Raw genomic sequence first — 21,491 nt, forward strand, 5'->3', positions numbered from 1 at the left:
TGCACTCTCCTCCATGGCTCCAAAGCTTTCCCCACCCACCCACTCCCCGTCTCCACCAGTGAAGGGGCTTCCTAGTGTGTGGAAACTTTTCCTCCTTCATAGCTCCCTCCCAGAGGTGCAGGTCCCGTCCCTATTCTTTTGTCTCTATTTTTTCTTTTGCCATACCCAGGTACATGGGGATTTTCTTGCCTTTTGGGAAGTCTGAGGTCTTCTGCCAGCATTCACTAGGTGTTCTGTAGGATTTGTTCCACATTTAGATGTATTTTTGATGTATTTATGGGGAGGAAGGTGATCTTGTCTTATTCCTCCGCTATTTTCAAGGTCCCCCGTTCTTTTAAAAATTTTATTTATTTATTTATTTTGGCTGTGTTGGGTCTTCGTTGCTGCGTGTGGGCTTTCTCTAGTTGCGGCGAGCAGGGGCTATGCTTTGTTGCAGTGCACGGGCTTCTCACTGTGGTAGCTTCTCTTGTTGCAGAGCACAGGCTCTAGGCGTGCGGGCTTCAGTCATTGTGGTACGCGGGCTCAGTATTTGTGGCTTGTGGGCTCTAGAGCTCAGGCTCAGTAGTTGTGGCGCACGGGCTTAGCTGCTCTGCAGCATGTGGGATCTTCCTGGACCAGGGCTCGAACCTATGTTCCCTGCTTTGGCAGGCGGATTCTTGACCACTGCACCACCAGGGAAGCCCCAAAATGCATCCTTCTTATTTTAGAAAATAAGAAAACCATAAAGTCACTTGCCTTATCCGACAGAGACAGAATCTTCAGACTTGGGTAAGAGAAGGGTAATGGAAACCCCAGAGATGCCTATTTCCGTGAATCACTGAGCTAAAATACGGGGAGGGGAAGATGAGCATGAGGGAGGGAAAGCTCAGATAGGAGCTGGGTGAGCTAAGCAGGGCTAGGGAAAGGCTTACAGAATGGAACGAATGATCTATACGCGAACATAAAGACTGAGGGAACGAACTGGTGGTGAGGGAGGAACTGATTATATAGAAAAAAAGTGAGCTCTTTTGACACCAGGAGAAAAGAGTAAGAATTCAGAGTATTTAGTTTGAGATTGGTTTGGGAAAAATTGTACCTTCTGAGAACATGACAAAGGATAAAAACGGTGGCACAGGAAGTTTGCCCTCAACAGATTTTTCTTTCAATATTTATAACTTTCCAGCTCAATGTGAAAAGTGCGGAAAAGCAAAAAGAAGATAATAATCCTTCTAATTTCATCAATCTGTTAACATTTTGGTGTATTATCTTCATATACACATTTATATTTCACTATAAAATATGTTCATGTATGCACCTATATAATCTGAGAGCTTATATATAAACACTGTAAAGGTTTTTTTTTGAAGTTTTGTTTAGTTATATTTTTGTGTGTTGTGAAAAATTTTTTAAATTCATGATTTTTAATGACTGCATATATTTAATCCTATAGATCTCTCATAATTCATCTAACTATTCCTTTATTGTTGGAAATTCCGGCTGACTCCTTTTTTTGCTATTCTAAATCATGCTGTTATGAACATTTTTGTATATAAATCTGTGACCCCTAAGGTTTTAATTTTGCATTGAACTATGTTCCAGAGTTCTTGCTGAGTGAGAAGTTAGAAGAAACAGCTTCAAGGACTTAAGGAAGTTGTAGAAAGTTTAATAAAACAACTGTCCTGAATTGGGGATGGGCCATGTGGCCTTTTGTTTTGGTTTTTTTTTGTTCCTGTCTGGAAACTGAGTGATTTCCCACTGTATGAGTTGTGACAGCAGGCAGAGCCCATCTCACAAGTGAGATATTCCTTTCTGTGTTCCCTCTGCAGCTAGTGGATGGGCCGTGACTTGGCCAGATGTTTCTGCCTAGGTCTGATCAGGAGCTGGTGGTGCAGAGAAGCAAGGCCAGAGGAGAGTCTGTTCTGGTGGCAAAGGTGACACTGGCAGAGTCTGGCATCCAGGACCAGCAGGGCCAGCTACACTGTTCACTATCCATCAGTGGTGGCAGCAGTGTTCCCCCAAAGCAGCTCTGAGGCCATGGAATTTGTGCTGTGGTTCTAGCTGTTCAGCTCCCACCTTGTCCCTCCATGTTTACTAATCCTATTTCATTAGCTTGCCCAGTAACTCCGAGAGCTCTCAATAATCTTTCCCTAAATTCTTTTTCTGTTTCAGTCAGCCAGAGTGGATTTTTATGGTTCGTTACCAAGAACCTGACTGGTATGGAAAAAAACAAAGGCTTTGAGAGCAGCAGATGCAGAGTTAGAGAAGGAACAGGTCACGTCAGAACAGTCGCAGGATTTCCTCAAGCAGGGCTCAGAGCGCTGCACGGTGAGCACAGGAAGAGGCAGAGTGAAACAAGGATGAGGACCAAGCAGCAGAAAGCACCCAGGGTGAGTGTTTTGGCGTAGGGAAAGGATACTCAAAAGTCCTCATCCAAGAGAGGAGGAGGGCAAGAGCAGTGGGATAAAAGCCATAGAAAACTGGATAGAGAAGCATCTGTGAGTAATCAAGAGAGTGAGGAAGAAAATGCAGTTGGAGGGCAGGTGGTCTATAACATGTAGAGGATATCGTCAGAGGACCGGAAGGCTGGGGGTGTAGCCTGAGGAAAGGCAGCACTGAATGTCAGCGCTCAGTGGAGGTGGACAGCAGGAAGGAACAGGACGCAGAGCAGATGGGATGACGTGTTTGCTTGGCTCACGTTATGGTACACTGTATTTCTTCTTTTTTATGTGTATTTAATCATCTCAGTAGTAACAGTTAAACAGGAACATCTAAATATCAAGACCAACATGAAATAACCAAATAAAGCCCTAAACACTTGAATCACCAACTATTTATGAACTTCAAGGTCTCTTACAATCCTATTGCTAACACACAGAATTTTCAGAGTTGTCATCACTGTGTGTATAGCATTTTGAGGTCTACTTTTCCAAGTATACCACTCCTTCCTTCCATGTTGCTACATAGGCATCAGTTGCTTCACTGCTTGAACATGTCACAATCCACCTAGCCCCTTCCCTACTTCTCTTTACCCAGGCATAGCTTTCATCTTCTTTTAAATCATATCAAAAAGGTAAGTAAAGTTATAAATTGTTTTTATCTAGGCTTATGTTGTAAAGACGCTGAATTTATTGCTGGCTCCTCGAATATCAGTTACTTGCATTTCATTTGATAACAACTGGACCCAATTCTAATGTGTGTACGCGTACGCATGCGTAGGCTGCCTCACAACAAACAATGCTCTGGACACCAGCTGGTTGTCCTACAATTTAACTCAATTCTGACCCTACCTACCTGGATATAGAATCAGATTCCACAGGTTAATGGCTCAGTCCCAAAGACTGCCCTCCCCCTTCAGATGCCTGTCACAAGCCCTGGCTGCTACCTGTACTTCTGGCTATAAGTCAGAGGTTCCCACGACCCACTCCTTGAGATCAATTAATATGCTAGAATGGCTCACAGAACTCAGGAAAGCCCATTTACTCACTAGCTTACTGATTTATTACCAAGGATATTAAAAAATACAAACCAACAGCCAGATAAAGAGATACATAGGGTAAGGTATGGGGCAAGGAGGTGAAGTTTCCATGCCCTCTCAGAGTGTGCCATTCTCCCTAAGTCTCCACATGTTCACCAACCTGGAAGCTCTCCCAACACTGTCCTCTTGGGTTTTTATGGTGGCTTCATTACAAAGTCATGATTGATTAAACTATTGGCCATTGGTGACTGATTCAACCTCCAGGCCCTCTCCCCTCCCCGGAGGTAGAGGCTGGGGGTGGGACTGAAGTTCCAACCCTTTAATGACACAGTTGGCTCCACTGGCAACCAGTCCCCATTCTTGGGTCCTTTCCAAAAGTCACCTCATTAACTTAACAGGCACCTTTATTGCTCTCATCACTTAGGAAATTCCAAGGGTTTTAGGAGCTGTGAGTCAGGAACTGTGGATGAAGACCAAATATATACAAAAAATATATTTTGGTCATCTGAATAACCAAATATATATTTTTCTTTTAAATCACATAATCATATAATGTAATGAAATAAAGAACAGTAAACTTTGGCCCTGTAGGATCTTGCCCAATTGGTAAGTTCCTTATACCAACACCCCAACACTGATTACTCCCAGTCAGCCAGAATATTCTTGCTCCTGCTGCATTCACATAATCCATCAAGGAGCCGAGCAACATGCTGCTTATGGGCCAGGGCTTTACAGTCACACAGATCTGGGCTGTCTGCTTAACAGCAATGTGAGCAGTCTGTTCTATGTCTCAGTTTTCTCATTCATGGATTCATTTGTTCCAGAAATAGGTACTGAGCAAAGATAATATGCCAGGTACTTTCTGGGTATAAGGCATCTACTAGTGAACAAAGGTCCCTGCCCTCACAAAGTTTACATTCCAGTGGGAAGACAAAAAATAATAGGTATACGTTTATATAATATAAAGCAGGATAAGGGAACAGGGAGATATGGAGGTCAAAGAAGATCTGGGAGGAGGTGACCTGTAAGCAAGCCAGTAACTGATGAAGTGGTATGGTATTCTGGGTAAATCAGACAGCAACTAGAGCAAGATGGAGGAGAGATGATGATGTAGATTTTGTGAACCGACCATAAGTCTGGGCCAGCAAAAAGGGTTTAGGAGGTTGGGGAGGAGTGTGGGCTTGAGACAGATTATAATTTAACAGAGCTGTTAGGTCCAGGTAACACTCTCTCTCAGGGGCTTGAACTTCTTGTGTTGAATAAGGTAAACAGAGACATAGATATAAGGGCAAGATGAGACTGGTCCTGATGGTCCTTCAGGGGAGGTGGGCAGTAAGTTCTAATGTATTCTCCTTCTTGGTAATTAGCAACGGCAAGGTAGAGAATGTCAGGGGTGGGGAATGGTAATCCAACCAGAAACAAATATAAATACAAGGAAGACAGTATATCTACTTTTTAGTATTGCTGTGGAGATCAAATAAGATAACACATGTAAAGCATTTAACATAGTGCTTGGCCCATGGTAAAAATTCAATAAATGGTAGCTATTATTATTATGTATATATGTATTTTAAATTATTTATTTCTTTATTTTTAGCTGCGTTGGGTCTTCGTTGCGGTGTGTGGGCTTCTCATTGTGGTGGCTCTTCTTGTTGCTAGGGCACAGGCTCTAGGCATGCGGGTTTCAGTAGTTTTAGCACGTGGGCTCAGTAGTTGTGGCTCGCAGGCCTAGCTGCTCCGCAGCATGTGGGATCTTCCCAGACCAGGGCTCAAACCCGTGTCCCCTGCATTGGCAGGCGGATTCTTAACCACTGCGCCACCAGGAAGTCCCAGCTATTATTATAATTCATCCAAAAGTCAAGTAGAATGCTTGTGGCATTTTTCAAATTCTTAAGAGTACTATGTGGCAGAAGGCTTGTCCCTCACTCTGTCACAGATGTGGCACTGACCCGGCATGATCTATCCTACCCTTCAGAGGGTACCTTATAAGACTAACCCAACCATCCATTTTAGCCTCTTTATCTTCAAGTCATATTTTTTGCTCTGCCTGATCCACTCCACGTGACGCTTAGGTAAAAAAATGACGGAAGGAGCCTGATTACCCGGAGCGGTGTTTTCTCTTTTTCCACACATGGTGAATGACTGAAGGATTCTTGTGCTCCCCTGCTCTGGATCTGGGGAGCCACTGTAGTGTCCTTCTCAGCCAGATGGCCATGAAAGTCCGTGGCCATAACACGGTAAACAAGCCTGATGACCTGGTAAGCCTGATCTTGTTCATTTCAAAACAAGGGTCGGCTATTTTGCCCTTGTATGGGGAAACTAGACTTCCCAACCTTCTGCGACCATCCTGATTTGTTGGGTTTGGGCTGAGTTACAGGGGTGGAAGTTACGTAGGTGGGAGACACACAGACAGCAGACTCCAGTGTCCCCTCCACCAACTCTGGGGTGCCCACCTGTAGTCTGAATGCATGTTAGCAAGATCCTACAAGACTCAGGGAGGGCTCCACACAGTTTGGCCACTCCATGTATGTTTATGGCTCCTCCAACTGTAAGTGCAGAGTAGGCAAAAGAGCTCAGAGGTTGTCAGTGCCCACACTGGGGTGACATTTTATTTCCTTACCCTGATGATCCATCATAAAAGATATATAGACAAAATTAAAACTTAAAAAAAATTTTTTTCTCTGAATGGTTAAGCTGTACCTACTTTGCATCATCGTTAAAGATCAACGACAGGCCAGCCAAACATTGTTTTCCTAACCTTCCTGGCTGATTCTACTTTCAGTTGAGGAAACTGAATCTTTTAGTTTTCCTGTTCTCTGGGCCAAATGGTCAAGGTGACGACTTCCTGACTTCTTGGTCTTTTTGTGTTTTCACTGTATTTTCAACACTCTGAAATGTTTTCACGGAGGTCTTTGAATCCTAGTAATCCAGTATTTTTTCCTTTTGTTTTCCCCACACCGTACATTCTGCAGCTCTCGCAGAAGCCCTGATTGCTAACACTAGATGCAGTCTCAGGAGTCACTTAGTTCAGTCCTTGCCCTTTAGCTTGAGAAGGAAGGGAGAGACCTTGACATTCACAGGGCACATACTACTTGCCAGGCCCAGAGCGTAAGTGTGGCATTCTGCGTAATTAGCCTTCTTAAACCTTACAACAGTCCTTTGAGGTGAATGTCTTTATCCTCATTTTTTAGACAAGGAGACTCAAGACCAGAGCAATTAAGTGACGTATGAAAGATCACACAGCTGAGACTCAAACTAGGTTTAGAAAACAAGCCTGGGCCTCTCCTGTCCCCCATCCTGGTCCTGCACCTGCCAGTCAGGACAAGCATTAGTTGGAAGTGGGCTGAAGGCAAGGTAGGCTCCAGGGCAGATGTGACACAGGGAGTTTAACTGAAGGCAAAATTCTGGCAATTGTTATTAATATTTTATAGCTTTAATAAAGAAATTAGTGGCAGACTATAGGTTGACATTGGACTAAGATGGATTCTTTTCAGCAGATAAAATGGAGGCAAATGGTTAACATTTTCAAAAGAAAAGGGAGTATCCTTTCTAAACAGGAAGAACTGGCTCGAATTCAAAGCAATTATGTAACTCCTGACTTCTGTCAAGGCCCTCTCTTAGGCAGATAAGTGATATTTTATTCGTGATCCTTCCCTAATTTTTTTTTTTACATCTACCTATGAATAAAATTGTTATCTTCCTGAACTGAAAACTAGTCAGCAGTTTTCCTTAGATAATTTCTTTATGTACAGATTATGTTTGCAGTATTAAAAAAGGCTTACAAATTTTTTATAGAGGAGTATCTAATTCCTTAATTCTAAATCAAAAGGATACATAAAAACACTTGTTTGTGAGTTTCTGGTTGTGTGTGTAGAAAAGAGAGGTAGACATAGATGCTCAAAGACAGACAACGAAATGGAGGCAAGAAGACAGAATTCAACAGAGTGAGATGCCTTAAGGAGCTGTACCTCGTTGTGGTTAAAGAACATGGTATTCTGGAGCCGAGCTTGGATTCCACACCTAGAATGAACGGGCAGGGTTCTCCATAGAACATGTGCTTCACTCTGTGCATTCAGGCATTCAAAAGGTGTTTCCCTTTCATCGTCCACCACGCATTTATCAAGATCTTAGCATTGGTGCGCCTGACTCCATTGGTAACTTGCAGAAGTAGAATGACACTGCCTGTCAAAATCAGGGGGTCTCTCGGAGGTTTTTATTGCCTTCAAGCTTAGCTGAGTTTTGCTAGGTGTGTTTGGCTGTACTAACGACTCTCTCTTATTATACTCTTAGAAGATAGGAGCATTGATAGGAACTGAGAGAAGTGGTAGGTTTGTCCCAGTTCTATTCAGAGAGGACTCCTTGAAACCAGCAGGTAGAGAAGTGACTCCATGTTAGTATTTTGCAGGCCTTCACATCCCATTCACCCAGGGATACTTGTCAAAAATGCAGATTCTTGGGGGAGGGAGGGGGATGGACTGGGAATCTGGGATTGGTAGTTGCAAACTATTACATTTAGAATGGATAAACAACAAGGTCCTACTGTATAGCATAGGGAACTATATCCAATCTCCTGGGATAAACCATGATGGAAAAGAATATTTTAAAAAGGAAGGTATATATGTGTAAAACTAAGTCACTTTGTTGTAGAGCAGAGATGGGCACAACACTGTGAATCAACTATACTTCAATTAAAAACAAACAAACAAACAAATAAATAAAAACACAGATTCTCTCCAAATCAGAATCTCTGGGTCTGGGGCCCAGGAATATTCATTTTAAACAAACTGCCAGGTGTTTCAGTACAAATTAGCACTTGGAAACCTCTGCCCACCACTACAAGAAGGGGGCTGGCCCTCTTCATAAGTGGCACCTTGTCTACATTCCTGCAAAGGGGTCTGTGTGTGCTGAGGGAGAAAGCAGTGGCGGAGGAAACGTGGGGACTGGTAAGCCATCAAAGGCCATTCTCTCTCTCATCCTGCTCAAAACCACTTTGGGGACAAGCAGCCCAGCTGAACTCATCTGGAAGAGCTTTTCAGTGAGTCTGAGGTTCCTAACAGCAGTGAGAACTGCCAGGAATTGAGGAGCTCCGCCACGACGCCCCTCCTTCCCTCTGTTGTCTAGATTTAGGGACCACCTCTTAGAAAGCCAGCATCCCTGGAGGTGTCCTATCTTAAAGACTAGAAGTTAGCTCCTTAATTATCTGTTAATTCTTTAAAAATGATTAGTTGACAACATGGCGAGAATAAGGACAGGTTACAGGGAAGGAAGGCACCTGAGGGCAGAAAGGGACATTGGTAGGGAGGTGGCAAGGCAGCATATCCTCTGCCACTCAAAGTCACCCTAGCTGTCAAGGCGCCCCATCCCACTGGTGCTGAAGGAGCATCTCTGCAGACATGGAGAATGGTTTGCTCACGCTTCTCTGCGTCACAGTCTGGGTCTTTGGGGAGGGGAGGGCTGGACAAGCAGGGCCTCAGTGGTGGGGCTCAGTCTGTCAGTAGCACCGGAGTGAGTCCTCTACCAGACTCATCTTAAGGGCAGGGCAACAGGTTTTAATCCAGCAGGTGATCTGGGAAACATCTTGCTTGACCAAAAGCCAAATTTTGTTAAGAAGAGATTCTTAACCACTATGGAGAGAATACCAAACCTGCAGGTTTTCTAATTCAAATGTGGAGCCCCACCCCCCCACCCCCCATTTCTTGAAACAAGCTTCTGTCTTATGGTAAACAAGATGGGGTATCTGAGTCATTGACAGTCCAGGGAAAGGGCAGTGATGAGAGGATGGACCCTGGAGCCAGACTACCAGAGAGTGAATCCTGGCTCCACTGCTTCCTACCTGTGTGAACTTGGGCTAGTTATTTCACCTCTCTGTGCCTCAGTTCCCTCATCTGTAAAATGAGGATTCAAGTAGTGCTTTCCACATAGCATTATAGTGAGGATTAAGTGAAACAGAGTTTGACAAGCACTTAGAACTCAGCAAGTCCCTTATGCATATTTGCTGCTATTATTTTTCTTAGTCTCTCTGCCTAAGGCTGCTTCACGACAAAGACCAAAAGCGGGGTCTTAGAGTTGAAGTCTCTCTGCCTAAGGCTGCTTCACGACAAAGACCAAAAGGGGGGTCTTAGAGTTGAAGGGGGAACAGAATCCTTGTGTCATCTCTATGGCTGATGTTCTTTCAAGATCAACAGTGGCTCTTTTGACTGAACTGCAGTCTTCTCTCCTCCCACAAATCCTGCCGAGGGCACTGCTGGGCCACAGTCCAAGCATCTTCTGTTGGGGCAGCAGGTTCTCAGGTCCTCTTTTAAGAGCCTTTTAAGGGAAAAGGAGGTGGGATGGCAGATGAATCAACCCCCTATTTTGTACAGTTCAGCTAACAGGGCAAATAATGTACACCGAATTATTACTGGTAGGGCTTCCCAGGGCAAGACTGAAAATAAAATTCTGTTAGAGGGACAGTCCATTCAGGGTATAAAATGGAATTATCTTCACCAGGATTAAATCACACTTCCTGACTGTGACAGAGCGTTTCCACGGAGAGTAAGCGCCGTGCAGCCCTTAATGCCACTCGTTCATTGTTGCTCATGACTCCTACCCCCACTGGCTGTCTAACCCCATTCAGCCTCCCCCGCCCAGCCCACTGCGGTTTGAGTCTTTGAAACAGAGAGCTGGGTGCGGAAACAAGACTAGGCTCCCTCTGGTCCGGGGAAATGTTGGCAATGGGAATTCTGGAGGGGAACTGGAGCCAGGCACTCACACATGTTATAGACGCTAACTTTAAATTTGATGTTAATTATAATCAAGTATGTTTAAAATCCATGTTGTAATTCTAATAACCACCACTAACCCATCATTCTGGGTGGTCTCATCTGTATGACCCTATTAGGAAATTTATTCATGAATTCAATAGTTATGTCCCGGGACTTCCCTGGTGGCGCAGTGGTTGGGAATCTGGCCTGCCGGTGCAGGAGACACAGGTTCGAGCCTGGTCCGGGAAGATCCCACATGCTGTGGAGCAACTAAACCCGTGCGCCACAACTACTGAGCCTGTGCTCTAGAGCCCATGAGCCACAACTACCGAAGCCCGCACGCCTAGAGCCCATACTCCGCAACAAAGACAAGGCTCTGCAATGAGAAGCCCGTGCAATGCAATAAATAAATAAATAAATAAATAAATAAATAAATAAATAAGCTCACAACTCAGCCAATGAAAAGCCACTATTCTTCGAACTCCTCCGATGGACTCTGTTTACTATCACCCTTCCAGCTTCCTTTTCCCCTCTTTAACAGAGTTCCCCTCTCCTTGTGGCCTGGCAGCAGGGATCTGCGCATAGTTGACCATGGTTACAGACCTTCAGATTGCAATTCTTTGCTGATCCCAAGTAAACTCATTTTTGCTGGAGAAGTAACTGGCAGTCTATCTGTTTACGGTCAACAGGTATTATAATGATGCTTGGCATTTTTCTCAGCACTTGGGCCTGGGAAGCTGAGTAAGCCATCAGGGAGCCCACAATCTAGAAATGTGGCACTGCATTCAGCCCCTGTCAAGCACTTTGCACAAAACCGGTGCACAACAAAAGTCTTAGGGGAGCTGGCAGAAATTGTTGATTCACTGCTGGGTCTCTCTAGTTTTGGTCAGTTTAACATAACAAAATACCTCAGAAGAAACAATGGTTTTAAACATTGCCTCTACAAATATTGAACAAAACCCTTTTATAGTATGTCATTAGTTAAAATTCCCCGCTCCAATACTGAGTCTTTAAAAACTAGGAAATGGCGGGAAAAGCTTTAGTCCTTTAAACAGATAGAGAAAATAGTTTTCCATTGTTTTATGTAATCACTTACAAAACTAAAATATATGTTCACCGTGGATATGCCCAATACTGCCCTGTTATGAGGGGCACAGAGTGCTATGTCCAATTAATACAATCTATGGATATAAAAGGGTGAGAGAAGAACATCATGGACTGTTCTAAAGCCATAAAGTCGTTCTCCTTTCCTTCCCCTTCCACCTTGCAAAAGTATTCACCGATCTTTTCTTGTTTACTGTTTTCAGATCTTTGTTTTAAAACTGAAAAGTTCTATAACATCCTATAAACACAGACTACAAGGAGAGAGCCTGTCCCAGGGATTGAATTCTCTCCATCCCACGCAATAAAAGAATGAAATGAAAAAAACCCAAAGAAAAATATAGTTCACAATACAAAAAACATCTAGCTTAGTATCCACCTAAGTACTTTTGTGAGACCTGTTTTTTGGAAAAACTGAAATAAGGCTTCATGTGCCTTATTATGTGAATGGTTGACATAATTACGCACGAGGCAGGAGAATCTGTAACATCATGGCATTCTTGACAGTGGACCCCCAAAGCCCCCAACACATTGGCTTATTTCTTTTTCTGCCTTCCTTTTTCCTCCTCTCTCTTTCCCGTTAGTGGAAGGCAAATCTGTTATGCCATACCCTGCAGCTTTAACCTGCCAGAGGGCTCCTCCTCTGCTCTCTCCTGGGGGACTGGTCCAGCCCCTCTTACTGGCCAAGTTAATCTCTCTTTTGGCTCTGACTCTCTCAGGCTGGATTCCCCATGTTAACCCTCTAATCCTGCTGGGGAAGGGCCTCTGGCAGCACTGCCATTTGAATTCTTATTATTTTAACTTTAGAAAACAGCCCTCTTACCAGATACATTTCTCTCTTTCCCCCTTCTCACCCAAACCCTGCCAATTCTACTCCTAAAGCCTCTTTTTTTTTCATTTTTTTCATTTTAAATAATAGTTTTATTGAGATATAATTCACAAACCCTAAAGCCTCTTAAATCTGGGCGCTGCTGTTGATCTCCACTATTTGGTGTGGGCCAACTCCCCTCTCACCTGGTTCATCTCCTCCCTGCTTTGCATGCCCCGCCCTCTCCTCCGTTTCACTCTTGTAGTTCTGCTACATGGCTTTCTCCTAAAATACAAGTCTGACCCCGTTAGCATTTATCATCAGTGGCTTCCTGCTGCCCTCAAAATAAAGTCCAAATACCCTGAATTAAAAGTTCTTCCCGGGGCTTCCCTGGTGGCGCAGTGGTTTAGAGTCCGCCTGCCGATGCAAAGGACACGGGTTCGTGCCGCGGTCTGGGAAGATCCCACATGCCGCGAAGTGGCTAGGCCCGTGAGCCATGGCCGCTGAGCCTGCGCGTCCGGAGCCTGCGCTCCGCAAAGAGGCCACAACATTGAGAGGCCCGCGTACCGCAAAAAAAAAAAAAAAGCTTTAGGACCAGTATTCCTTTTCACTTTTCTTTTTCTTTTTTTTTTTTTTTAAGCAGTAGTGAGGAGGGGAAAAATGACCAAACTGGGGTTCAAAACGAGAAGATAGAGGGCAACAAAGACATATCAAGCCACTGAATGACTAATTCTACTTTAGGCTGGTCCTGGTCAAAGAATGATAGCTAACAGGTACTCATATTCTTTGTGAACAGTACCTCATTTCATTTTAGTCTCCACAGCCACAATAAGAGATGGGTAAGATTATTCATGTTTTATAGGTGAGGAAATAGACTGGCAATATTTATTTTGTCTCCTATGGTAATCAATGGTTAAGTATACCTCTTAGTGTTTTAAGGGCAAATACTCAACCTTCCTGTTTCCCTGGAGGGAAGGGAGTTTTCAGGTCCCAGGAAGGAGGAGTGAAGTTTCTGCTCAGTCTTCTCACTCAGCCCTTCCCTGCGGGGAGGAGTGGCCTACCCATCAGTGACCAGGTTAGGAGAACAGCTGAGGATGCGCAGCTCAGCCAGGCCCCCTGGGCTTTTTCACTCTCGTCTTTTCAGCTTGTCTGTCTTCAACATCTATCCTCTATACCTGGCTTGTGTGCTAAGTAGAGAGGCGGGCCCGTGGCCTAATTTAGCAGAGACGGAAGCCCATGGTGGCTGCATATATTAGCCACATCCTCCAATCTGGCTTTCATCAGTTGATAAAGCTAATATTTTGATTTCTACTGTCTTATTTCTCAATTGGTTGGGAACATAAGAGGGGAAGACAGAGGGCTATTAATTGGCTCCCTAAAAGCCAAATACAGGCACATAAAAGGCACTCAATAAATATCTGTTAAATGAATGAATGAATTTGTCCAAGGCCACAAAGCTAATAAACCACAGAGACTTGAATCTATGTCTGAGAGAAGAGCCCACGGTTTTCTAAAATTCCCACTTCCGTGCTTCTTGTAGGGTGTTCTATTTCCAGGCTTCAATTCATGCTTCAGCATGGCTGCCAGGAAACTGGAAACAAAGGCTGGTGTAGGCATTAACTACCTTAAAAACACATGTCTGCCTAAGAACTTAGCTGATAATCTGTTTGTCTACAGCAGTGCTAGGGACGAGTTCAGCCTGTCTGCCTGTTGTCCGCTGTACTGACTGAGCCCTCAGGTACATGAAGAGGGACGTGGAGGATGACGGAAGCAGTGCAGGTGGCACCAGCAGTGCATGTAACAGACCAGGGAGGAGAAAGGCAGGCAGCCAAGCATGAAGCAGGATGTGCACAAAAGGGGCAGGGCAAGGGCCTGGGGACCAAGGGGAGAATGAGGCCCAGAGGGATTTCGGGGAATGGAGGATGGGAAGGAGGCAGGAGAAGGAAGAATGAACAGAAAAATCCCAGGAGAACAAAAGGCCATAGAGACAGGAAATAAAACTATGTCCAAACAAAGAGCATAAAGTGGAGGCAGATAAAAGAACAAGAGTAAATCACTAGCTATGAAAACAGCCACAAACTGATTTTCCATTTCATGTCAAGATGATGAAAAGTGAGGGCTGTCCTGTGTGCCTGCAGCCTTCAGGAACTAAGAAATAAAACACCCAGGTTGAAAATAGTTTGGGGAGCCAGAGGATGACAAGATTCCTCCTGCAGGCAAAAGTGAAATTAAAGGAATGACCGCATCTTCTACCCCTTTTCCCCACCGATCCCCCTCCAGTCACAAAAGAGGGAGGAGCTGCTTGGCGGGCAACCACGTATGACCTCAGCGGGGACCCTGTTCTGACTGAGCTAATATAGTTGCTTTTTAAGAGAATCTGGTAGAACTCAGGATTGTGTGTTCACAAACACCATATAAAAAACAGGGTCATCGCTGCCTTCCAAGCAGTTTTTTTCAGTCTGTTTAAAGGCCGGACTTCGTCTTTTTTTCCCCTCACTAGAGCAGCACACAAAGAATTCTCTGACACACTGCACCCACTGCAGATGAAAGTGCTTAAGTGTGAGTGAAAGCAACAATGTTTAGAGTGACATTTACTAGCTGCAAACAGTGAAATCAGAGAGCTCCAGTTCATGGAGATTAAATGTCAGGCTTTAAAACATTTAGCAGAGTATTAGCTATGGAAGTTTTTAAAATTTAGGATTTGGTTTTACACTGCACACAGCACTTAAAAGTTTTTAAAGCAAACAACTGAGTCATAAGCTGAATAAGAATATATAGTTTGTACTGAAGATGAGACAAGTGTAGGACAGTCACAGAGTTTGGCTCAACAATGCCAGAGGTGCTCGCTGATCTTCATCTGTTCAGATGAATAAGAGAAAAGTGACAATCCCCACACTTCATGTTTTGGAAAAGACAAGTCAAAATCCAGAAAACAGGAGTTTCTAGGCACATAATTTTCCACACTGGGCATGGACTTTACAAGCCCAAGCGTTTTTACATTACTGTTTCAGAATGAATACTTTTTAATGCACCTATAAAAAGTCAGAGCAGAAAACAGATCCCCTTTTTTCTTTTAAGAATATTTTCCATGGATAAATTTATGCATGATAAAATTGGCTATAAGTGCCAAATATAACATCCGTTTGAACACGACTAAACAATAAAATCTCCAAATCTGACAATATCAGCAGTCCATCCTTCCTTCATTCAAAAGAGCTGGTAAGTACCTTCTCTGTTCTGCTTCTTATGAGGTGCTGGACAGATACAAAGCCAATGAAAATGATTAACATTTCAAGCTTTGTTCTAAACACTTTATAAGCAGTATATTATCCCCATTTTACAGATAAGAAAACTGGGGCTTCCAGAGGTTAAGGACTTTGTCCAAGACCATAGGATCGCCAAGTCATGTAGGATTCAAACTCTAGCCACTGACTCCAAAGCCTGAGCAATTAACTTCTATTCAAGGAACTCTCAGTCTGGCAGAAAGCACAGGCACGTGAACAAAGAAAGGTTAAGGCAAGAATATAACACAACAAAGATATGAACAGAGACACAGAGTGAGTAATTCCGTCTCAGGTCTGGGACCCAAGGAGGAGACATTTAAGCTGGGTCTTGATGTATGAGGAGGAGTTTTTCAAGGTGAAAAAGGTAACAGTTACTCTAGGTATAGGGAGCTACACTACCCAAACATGGAGGGCTTGGCATGTCGATGGAATGTTCAGAGTTCATGGTATATTTGAAGGGGGGTGACGATGGAGGCCAGCAAACAAGGATATTATAATAGTCTGGATGAAGATATAAAGGAAGGTTGGAGCAGGGGAAACAGAGGATGCCGTTGTTTGGACACAGAAGTGATGACCTGTGACCCACTGGATGTGCACAGTGAGGGAGATGAATCCATAGTTTCTAACTTTTTAAGACTACTGTAAAGACTGAGAATAAAAGAAGTAAGACAGATTGAGGAGCGGGGTTAGAGAAGAGGAAGATGATACCTTGTTTAGTTTTAGAAAAGCTGAGTTACAGATACTTGAGGGATATCTGGGCATCCTCTCTACTACACTCTCTACTTTAATAAACACTGAGAGCCTCTTGTACCAAGTACTAAGGAAGTTAAAAGAGAACAAAACTGGGTCTTGCCTTTTCAGAGTTCGTGTACTGTATAGTCTGGCTCTCAATGGTGGTAATATATTAGGGAACTAACAAGATCATTTCTGGTTGTTACAGTGACTGAGGGGTGCTACTTGCACTTAGTGGACAGGTGCCAGCGATACAGATATTCTGCAATATTTAGTCTGCTTCATACAACAAAGCACTATCTTGTATCTCACTGGTTATCCATATGGGTGATAATCCATTTACAATTATCTGAGCTTAGAACCTAATTCTGTTTTACAAAGAAAAACAAAAAATTTTTTGCCTGTTTTATATATACACTGAATTTTTCCGAACAGCACTACCATGGAAACTGAACTTTGTTTTGTTTGGACTTTTACCAAGAGTGTTCACTACTTAAGAAAATTACATCAGGACTTGGGGGAGATGAAAAAGTTCTGGAGATGGAAGGTGGTAACAGTTACACAACAATGTGAATGTACTTAATGCCATAGAACTGTACACTTAAAAATGATGAAAATGATATACTTTATGTTACATATTTTAAAATAAAATAACTTATAAATTGAAAAAAATTAAAGAGAAAAAGAAAAAGAATGTTACATCATGGGCAGCACACCTACTCACAGTTTTTGAAAAGTTACCCATGCAATGTGCCTACACCAGTCTGCACCTAATCGTGCTACTCCCACATTCCAAATACCTACTTTACTGTGTCTCCTGGTGTGGTCATACCTGGAGATACTGTAAAACATGTAATTTGATTACAAATTACTTTCTTTTTCTTTCTACCTTTAATTGCAACTAGAGCATTATATTGTATTTTGGAATTATGTGCTGCATAGGTGGGTTATATTAACTATGAATTTCATTTCAGGATAGGGAAGGGTGTGTTATATTTGTTATAAAAAGAATACATTAGTTTGAAAGGGTTGAGAATCACTAGTGAGAGAGACATATATAAACGGAACTAAAGTACAAGGAAAACCATGGCAGCACCTCAGAGAGCTAAAAGTACAAAGGAAGAACAAGGGGAAGAGATATAATTGGCCAAGTAGGGTCTGGGAAGGCCCATGGAGTAAGTATGATGTGAGCAGGTGCTGACTGACATCCTCTGTTAGAATAATTCCAGAGATATGGGGCTTGGTATCTGCCTCCAATGATGTCCATTCCTTCTGCCATGGCATTGATTTTTATCAAGTTCTTTTCAATGTTCTTCCTGTATCTCCCCCACAGTGGCCCTCGTTCTGGGAGGCCCCAGTGGGCAGAGCATGATGAATCCCTAGCCCATGCAGCATCTCTGCCAGAATCTGAAAACTGTGGTCTCTGTAATACTCTCTGGTTAATCTTCTCTTCTTTCGGCTAAATCTCCCTGCTTCCTCCAACTGTTTCTCATATAACTTGGTTTCATTTTCCCTTACTTTCTGGGTCATTTTCCTCTGAACATGCTCCAATTTGTCAGTGGCCCTTTAAAAGTGTGGTGCCTAGAACTGTATGTGGTTTCCAGCGCTGAAATATATAACTGTATTTCCTAATATCCCCCCAAAAGGGGAAAATGTCACTGCTCCAAACAGTGAGATCAGGATGGGGTAGGGAACAGGGGAGATCTGTCTTAATCATCATTGTATTTCCAGTATTGAAAATTTTTCCTTTTTTGTTTAAATAAGTTAAATCTGAATTTTTAATAGTCGCAAATAGAGTTCTGATCTCAAAGAGCTTTTTTTTTCTTCCTAGTTTGTTTTTGTTTTGAGGATACAATGAAAATGTGGGTTTGGCTAATAAACAGTAACAATTATTTTTATTTGCCAATAGCATCTGTTTACCACCATCCTATAGTCATTTCTTGTCTGCCAATGTCCCGAGTCAATCTAACCAAGACTGGCAAGTGTGCCACCCTTTCCAGGGGCTTGGCCTGTAAACTGGAATTAGTATTTCTGCATCAAGCATGGACCTGGTGTGTGTGGAAAGTCCCTGCATTCCTGTGTGTCTAGGGAACGTCAGCTTGAGCCCCATCGTGCATATTTCCATCTAGGCTCCTGATTTTTCATCCCATTTTGGTCTGAGACTGAAACTTGCAATAACTTGACTGGCTCTTACCAGCATTCTGTCCCCTCGGGCTGAAACAGTACCAGCTCATCTCTTCATTCTAGATGCTAAGGACTCTTGAACCACAGTGACACCATCCACTGGTCTGAATCTTTGGAAGCTACAGCAGAACTCTGCAGAAGAACATCACTCTGACATAAATGCCAGCTTGCTATCCACCCTGAATGCAAAGACTTCAACTACCTGACCAACAAATAGGGGGCAGGTTAGCCTCAGAAGTTTAAGCACTTTATGTCACATCTGCTGGCTGCCCAAGTCCCAATACACTTTTGCTGCTGAAAAGACCAGCTCAAAGGTAAACTATGTGAGAGCTGGGTTATTTGTCTGTTTTGTTAGTTAATGTACCCCAAGCCCTCGGAACAGTGTTTAGCATATAACAGCTGCTCGACGGATATTTGTTGAATGAATTAATGAAATGACCTGGTATGGCAGATCTATCTTTGTTTTGCCCAGTATTCTCTTCTGTTTTTTTTTTTTTTTTTTTTTTTTTAATGTGGTATGCGGGCCTCTCACTGTTGTGGCCTCTCCCGTCGCAGAGCACAGGCTCCGGACGCGCAGGCCCAGCAGCCATGGCTCACGGGCCCAGCTGCTCCACGGCATGTGGGATCTTCCCGGACCGGGGCACGAACCCGTGTCCCCTGCATCAGCAGGCAGACTCTCAACCACTGTGCCACCAGGGAAGCCCCTCTCTTCTTTTGAGAACTGCTTCTTGATCGTGCTGCCAATCATGAGACTGAACAAGCTAGCAAATGGTGTTACGAGTCTAGAGCTTATTAGTCTGCATGTCCCTAGTCCCTAGATTCCCTACAATTCAAGCAGGTATCTGCGCTCCTTCTTACTTCTGGAGAATCCGAGGCAAAATGTCAGGAGGTTTGATGAATGTGAGTGGTACATTTTGCAGTTAGATCATTCAGAGGCTAAACTTTATGTGAATGTCAATCACAAAACCCAAGACAATAGGATAAAATGAATCTCTAAGCTTATGCTTCTAATATTATTGATCTTCATAGCTAATCAAATACTAGTGTCATAATTTATCTTATTCACATTCAAATAAATTTGAGATGAAACTTTTTCAAACTTCTAATGATGGATGAAATACAGTTTTTATAATGTCAGCTTTACCATGATAATGCTATTTAAGGTTTCTCAGAAAAAAATTAATCTGTGAAATATGGAAAAAATATATATTGGATTTAAATGATCCAATAAGTGGAGGGTGGGAAGGAGAGCAATAGTTGGATGAGGCTTTTTAAAAATTGTGGTAAAATACACATAACAAAACTTACCCTTTTAACCATTTTTAAGTGTACAATTCAGCATCATTAAGAACATTTATAATGTGTGCAACCATCTCAACTAACCATCTCTAGAACCTTTTCATCATACCAAACAGAAACTCTGTACCCAATAAGTAGTAACTCCCCACTATCCCCTCCTCCCAGGCCCTGGTAATCTCTATTCTATTCTTTATGAATTTGCCTATTCTAGGTACATCATATAACTGGAATTAAACAATATTTGTCTTTTTTTTTTGGTCTGGCTTATTTCATTTAGCATAATGTTTTCAAGTATAGATGTTGTAGCATGTATCAGAATTTCATTCCTCTTTATGGCTGAATAATATTCCATTGTATGTATATACCACATTGGGTTATCTATTCATCTGTTGATGGACACTAGAGTTGTTTTCCCCTTTTGGCTAGTGTGCTATGAACACTGGTGTACAAATATCTATTTGAGTCCCTGATTTCAATCATTTTGGGTAAACCTAGGAGTGAAATTGGTGGATCATATGATAATTCTATGTTTAACTTTCTGAGGAACCTACATAAGGGTTTTAAAGATAACTTATAAAATTAAAAAAATTATTAATTTAGGAACTATATTCTGCAATAAGAAAGTTATTCCTCACCTGATACTTCACATATCATTACTGGAGACAGAAAGACTGCTGTAGTAAATAGAACAGAGGATACATCATTTCCTTGTAGTGAAGGAGGAGTTTCCAAATAACTATAGATCCCCAAGAAGGTAATATATGACAATAATTGCAACTTGCTAAAATGTAAACACCAGGATTTTCACAAACACGAAATATAGTCCTCTTTAGAAAACTCAAACTTTCATTCAGAAATAAAGAATGAATTCCACTATGTAATCATACAACTGTAGTCTCTGTATGCAAAATAATTGATCAGTTTGCTTCTAAAGTGTAAAGGTTATGAAAGACTAGGAGAGACTGGAGAAATGTCAGAGATTAGAAGAGACGATGGAGACCTGGTAAGTAACCAGGATTGGAATCTCGGATTGGATCTTGAACAGAAAAAGTATGATGATGGAGAAACTCGCGAAATCCAAATAAAGGCTGTAATTTAGTTAATATTTATTATACCAGTGTTAGTATCTTGGTCTTGATAACTGTTCTATAGTTATGTAAGATATTAATTCCAGTGAAAGCTGGATGAATGATATACAGGAATTCTCTACTATTTTTGCAACTTTTGTGTAAGTTTAAAATGATTGCAAAATAAAAAGCATTCCATATTTTAAAGAAATTATACAATTTCTCTACAATCTCTTTCAGAGGATAGAACTGGAGGGAATACTCCCTAACTCATTCCACGAGGCCAGAATTTCCCTAGTTCCAAAACCAGACAAAGACTTTACAAGAAAACTATAGACCAATATCTCTCACGAACACAGATGCAAAAATTCTCAACAAAATATTAGCAAATTGAATCCAACAGTGTTTGAAAATAATTATACACCACAATCAAGTGGGATTTATTCCATGTATGAAAGTCTGGTTCGACATTTGAAAATCAGTTCATGTAATCTATCACAACAACAGGCTAAAGAAGAAAAATCACATGATCATATTAATGGATGGAGAAAAGAAGCATTTGATAAAATCCAAATCCATTCATGATTAAAAAAAAACTCTTAGTAAACTAGGAATAGAGGGGGAACTTCCTCAATTTGATAAAAAATATCTACAAAAAAACCTACAGCTAACATTATACTTAATGGTGAGAAACTAGGAGCTTTTCCACTAAGATCAGGAACAAGGCAGGGATGTCGCCTTTCATCACTCCTTTTCAACATTATACTATAAAGTCCTAGCTAATGTAACAGGATAAGAAAAGGAAATAAAAGGTGTACT

At 42.2% G+C, this 21,491-nt stretch overlaps 1 protein-coding gene across 4 annotated transcripts in view; it reads right to left on the reverse strand.

Annotated features, from left to right (window-relative positions):
- Positions 1-21,491, reverse strand: part of ALG14 (ALG14 UDP-N-acetylglucosaminyltransferase subunit) — a 110,753-nt gene that overhangs the window by 19,653 nt on the left and 69,609 nt on the right. Inside the window, exon 4 of one of the 4 annotated variants that reach the window (XM_060085525.1) lies at positions 9,533-9,760. The exons of the other annotated variants lie outside the window; for them this stretch is intronic. Coding sequence (XP_059941508.1) covers positions 9,536-9,760 — 225 coding nt within the window. The 3' untranslated portion in view covers positions 9,533-9,535. Of the gene's footprint in view, positions 1-9,532; positions 9,761-21,491 lie in introns of those variants that run through there. 4 annotated transcript variants of the gene reach the window in all.

Source organism: Mesoplodon densirostris, chromosome 2 (genome assembly GCF_025265405.1).
Source record: "Mesoplodon densirostris isolate mMesDen1 chromosome 2, mMesDen1 primary haplotype, whole genome shotgun sequence".
In the NCBI taxonomy this organism is placed as follows: Eukaryota; Metazoa; Chordata; class Mammalia; order Artiodactyla; family Ziphiidae; genus Mesoplodon; species Mesoplodon densirostris.